The sequence below is a fragment of the Echinops telfairi genome, unplaced genomic scaffold (genome assembly GCF_000313985.2).
Source record: "Echinops telfairi isolate 266 unplaced genomic scaffold, ASM31398v2 ScPeMD7_68;HRSCAF=287, whole genome shotgun sequence".
Lineage (NCBI taxonomy): Eukaryota > Metazoa > Chordata > Mammalia > Afrosoricida > Tenrecidae > Echinops > Echinops telfairi.
Window position 1 is genome coordinate 2,705 of NW_022103966.1, and position 3,929 is coordinate 6,633.

General features: G+C 37.7%; 1 protein-coding gene across 1 annotated transcript; it reads left to right on the forward strand.

Annotated features, from left to right (window-relative positions):
* The first annotated feature begins 1,642 nt into the window (after positions 1-1,642).
* LOC101645611 (olfactory receptor 7D4-like) lies at positions 1,643-2,648 on the forward strand. The gene has a single exon (XM_004717901.2). The coding sequence runs from the start codon at positions 1,707-1,709 to the stop codon at positions 2,646-2,648; it is 942 nt and encodes a 313-aa protein (XP_004717958.1). The 5' UTR covers positions 1,643-1,706.
* The last annotated feature ends 1,281 nt before the right edge of the window (positions 2,649-3,929 follow it).

A 3,929-nucleotide genomic window follows, 5' to 3' on the forward strand; every position in this document is an offset into this window, starting at 1 on the left:
ATTCTCATCACATATAAATTTGACTGAAATTTTAGTCAATTCGGTTCTGTAGAAGATTGTACTATTTTAATCAAATATATCCGCTATATATTTTGAAATTATTTCACTAATACGAATACATTATGCTGGTAAAAGAGGAGGCAACAAAAAATAAAGGAAGTTGCTCAACAAGATGTATCGACACAGTGGCTGCAACAATGGACCAAACATCACAAGAATGGTGAGGAGGGCTCAGGAGCAGGCAGTGTTTCATTCTGTTCTGCAGAGAGTAGCCTAAGGACACCTACTAACAACAAGAGTACCAATAGAGCATATCCTCAAACAAACACATGTGCACATGAACAAACACACCTCCATAACTTGTATTTGATGGTAATGCTTGTGTGCTTTTGTTTCCTCCTTTTATCTGCATAGTCTAAATGCCCCGTTCTTGTGTGGGAAGAATCAGCCTGGCACGTGGTTTCAGAAAGAGGAATCCATAGGGATCTTCACTGATTAGAGTTACTGCATGGAGGTCAAACAAGGTAACAGACATGATGTGTTTGTCATGATCACAGTTCCATCCATGATGGTTACTCTAGTTGAAGGGAAATATTGATAAGTGATAGATACTCAAGGCACTTATTTTGATGACAAGAATAGACTCTAACAGCTATCAAGTGTTGACTGTATACCACAGGCAACACACTAGAAAAAGTACATGCAAGCATCCATTTAACTCACTGTGCATTCTCCTTATGGAGGGAAAAATTACCTCTCCCAGTGAACAGGTGATATCTGCAGCAAAGAGAAATTAAGTAATTGCCTAGGGACTCATTTGTAGTTAATTGGTATTGTCAAAATCATTTTCTAGCCATTACCAACCACACACACTTTTGCAGTTAATGAAAATTAAACAGTTAAGCATGAAATTAAATTAAATATAAAATTAAACATAAAAACATAAATCAAACACAAAAATACCCTAATGATATAAATAAATAAATACAATCAAACTCACAGCCATTGACTGGATTCGGACACGTAGTGACCCTATAAAATAGTAAAATGACCCTCTGCGTGTTTCAAAGTCTGTGACTCTGTATGGGAGTAGAGCTCTCATCTTTTTCTCATTCAGTAACTGGTGGTTTTGAATTTCTGACCTTGTTGTTGGCAGCACAATAGATATTAATGGAGAACCTCCTATACAGCATCTATTAATAAATTACACAAAGACGATAAAAGTAATGAACAGATATTTTTAAAGAACTGAAGAGTTAACTGTTAAATCAAAAGGAAGTGCCAGTTCACATTTAAAATGTGGGCTTTCAAATTGATGATTTTAGTTGATAACAAACAGCTATCAATCTGAATGAAGGAGAATTTGGCAAAATCGTTGTTAGTAAAGAGAATATTTGTAGGTTCACATGACATATTTCCAAATAACTTAGAAAGTTCATATCAAAGAAGAAGTCAATTCATGTGCATAAGTGAATTAGGATTAGAACCAGTGAATAGAAACTAGAAAAATTGATTTCTGCTAAATTAGTGGGTCAGATACATACACATATTTCATATGGAAATGAGATCCTTAGACTGAGAGACTCACTGTCAGTATAAGGATAAGATGCACGTGGTATTGTCAGAGTGATGACCAATTGTGATGCCAGTTGACTGTTCATTGAACATTGCTTTCTACTTTCTATTGCAGGAAATACTCCAGCCACATGGAAGCAGGAAACCAAACAAAAATTTCAGAATTCCTCCTGCTGGGCCTCTCTGAGGATCCTGAACTTCAGCCTCTCTTCTTTGGTGTCTTCTTGTCCATGTACCTGGTCACTGCGCTTGGGAACCTTCTCATCATCCTGGCTGTTAGCGCTGATCCGTACCTCCACAGCCCCATGTACTTCTTTCTCTCAAATTTGTCTTTTGTTGACATCTGTTTCATCACCACTACGATCCCAAAGATGTTGGTGAACATCCAGACACAGAGCAAAGACATTTCCTATATAGGGTGTCTCGCTCAGGTGTATTTTTTCATGATCTTTGGTGGACTGGACAATTTTCTCCTGACTGTCATGGCATATGACAGGTTTGTGGCCATCTGTCACCCCCTGCACTACACAGTCATCATGAATCCCAAGTTCTGTGGCTTGCTGGTTCTGATGTCTTGGGTCATTATTTTCTGGGTCTCCTTGATCCACATTTTACTGATGATGCGACTGAATTTCTGTACAGCGACTGAAATCCCACATTTCTTCTGTGAACTGGCTCAGATGATCAAAGTGGCCTGCTCTGATACCCTCATCAATAACATCTTCTTGTACTTGGCAACTGCCCTGCTGGGTGTGTTTCCCCTCATTGGGATCCTCTTCTCTTACTCTCAGATCATCTCCTCCTTAATGAGAATGTCCTCTGCTGGGGACAAGTATAAGGCCTTTTCCACCTGTGGTTCTCATCTTTCCGTGGTCTCCTTGTTCTATGGGACAGGCCTTGGGGTCTACCTCACTTCTGCTGTGACTCATTCTTCCCAGAGAAGCTCCATTGCCTCAGTCATGTACACTGTGGTCACACCCATGCTGAACCCCTTCATTTACAGCCTAAGGAACAAGGATGTGAAGGGAGCCCTGAAAAGTCTTCTAAGTAGAGCAGTTTTTGGCCCACGATGACCACTTGTCTCCGGGTTTAATGATGTCTTCAAAGTCAAATGACAAGAATTTAAATATCTGAGTCAATTTCTTTTCCATGATACATATGCATCTTTTCTTCTATGCCCAAAGTAACCAACATTTTTTTTCCTACTGGCCATTGTAACATTTCCTCGGTAAAATTTTTTTGACTCTTCTTTCTTATATGCTGTCAATAAAGTTCTTTCTTTGATTAACTTTTTAAATAACATCCCTAAGTCCCAACCTTAAGGTTGAAACATTAAGCATGTCAAAAGCTGATGAGATTATTTCATAGGATTGTTGCTCAAACACTAATGTTTTTCTGCAAAATTGAAGGGAACACAGAGAGGTCTGATAAAATAAGTAAAATATTTCAACTCAGAATGGTAAACATAATCATATTAACATGTAGCAGTCCATATGGAAGAAGCATGCCACCATGTATGATTTATGGACTGTAAACAATATAATCCAAATCTAGAGGAGGGAATGATGTCAGTTTAAATTCTGGATATCTGGTGTGCAGAGTGCTATGGGTGATAGTGGAAACCCAAAATGCATTTTCAGAGTCACAATTGGATTTAGCCTCAGGTGTATTCCCCAGAATCATAGTTGAGGAATGTGAATAAACCTGCTGGCAGATAGAGAACATCACAAAGTCAATATCATTTTGTTGTAATGTCATTTGATCTCTCTTTTGACCCATTTTAAAGCTCTTTCTGTTTGATAAAAAATAATGAAGGGAAAGCACGGGTGGATTAAGCCCCTGGCGAATTCCCTCTGACCATCTACCAGGCACGTGAATAGCCTGGCTAACATGCAGAATGCGTTGCAAAGGGTATTCTTGCAGATGAAGTTAGAAAATGTATCACCTTATCATTTGATCTTCCTTATGATCCATTCCATTTTTTTCTGGTTTCTAATATTTTCTGCTTTCATTTTGATTGAGGGTTTTTTATGTGTTGCTTTGTTATTCTTGTTAGTTATTTGTTGTTGTTGTTTTTATTTATTTTCTTTTATTTTGAATGACTTTTTTCTATACATTCAATCCAGGATAGGTAAATAAAGGCAGTAACTGAATTAATGGTTCCTTGGGGTTAGGATGGAGGAGGTTGGAGAGAAATGGGGGGTTAATAACTGGTATAAGAATGGAGAAAAATGTTCTAAAACTGATTGTAGTGATCATTGTACAACTCTTATTGGGTGATTATGCTATGAAATGTATGATATGTGAATTAAATGGTATTAAAATTGTTGGGAGAAAAAAAGGTAAATATTTTC

Excerpts from the sequence above, each read along its gene's own strand:
- LOC101645611 (XM_004717901.2), top strand. The coding sequence starts at position 1,707 with ATGGAAGCAGGAAACCAAACAAAAATTTCAGAATTCCTCCTGCTGGGC.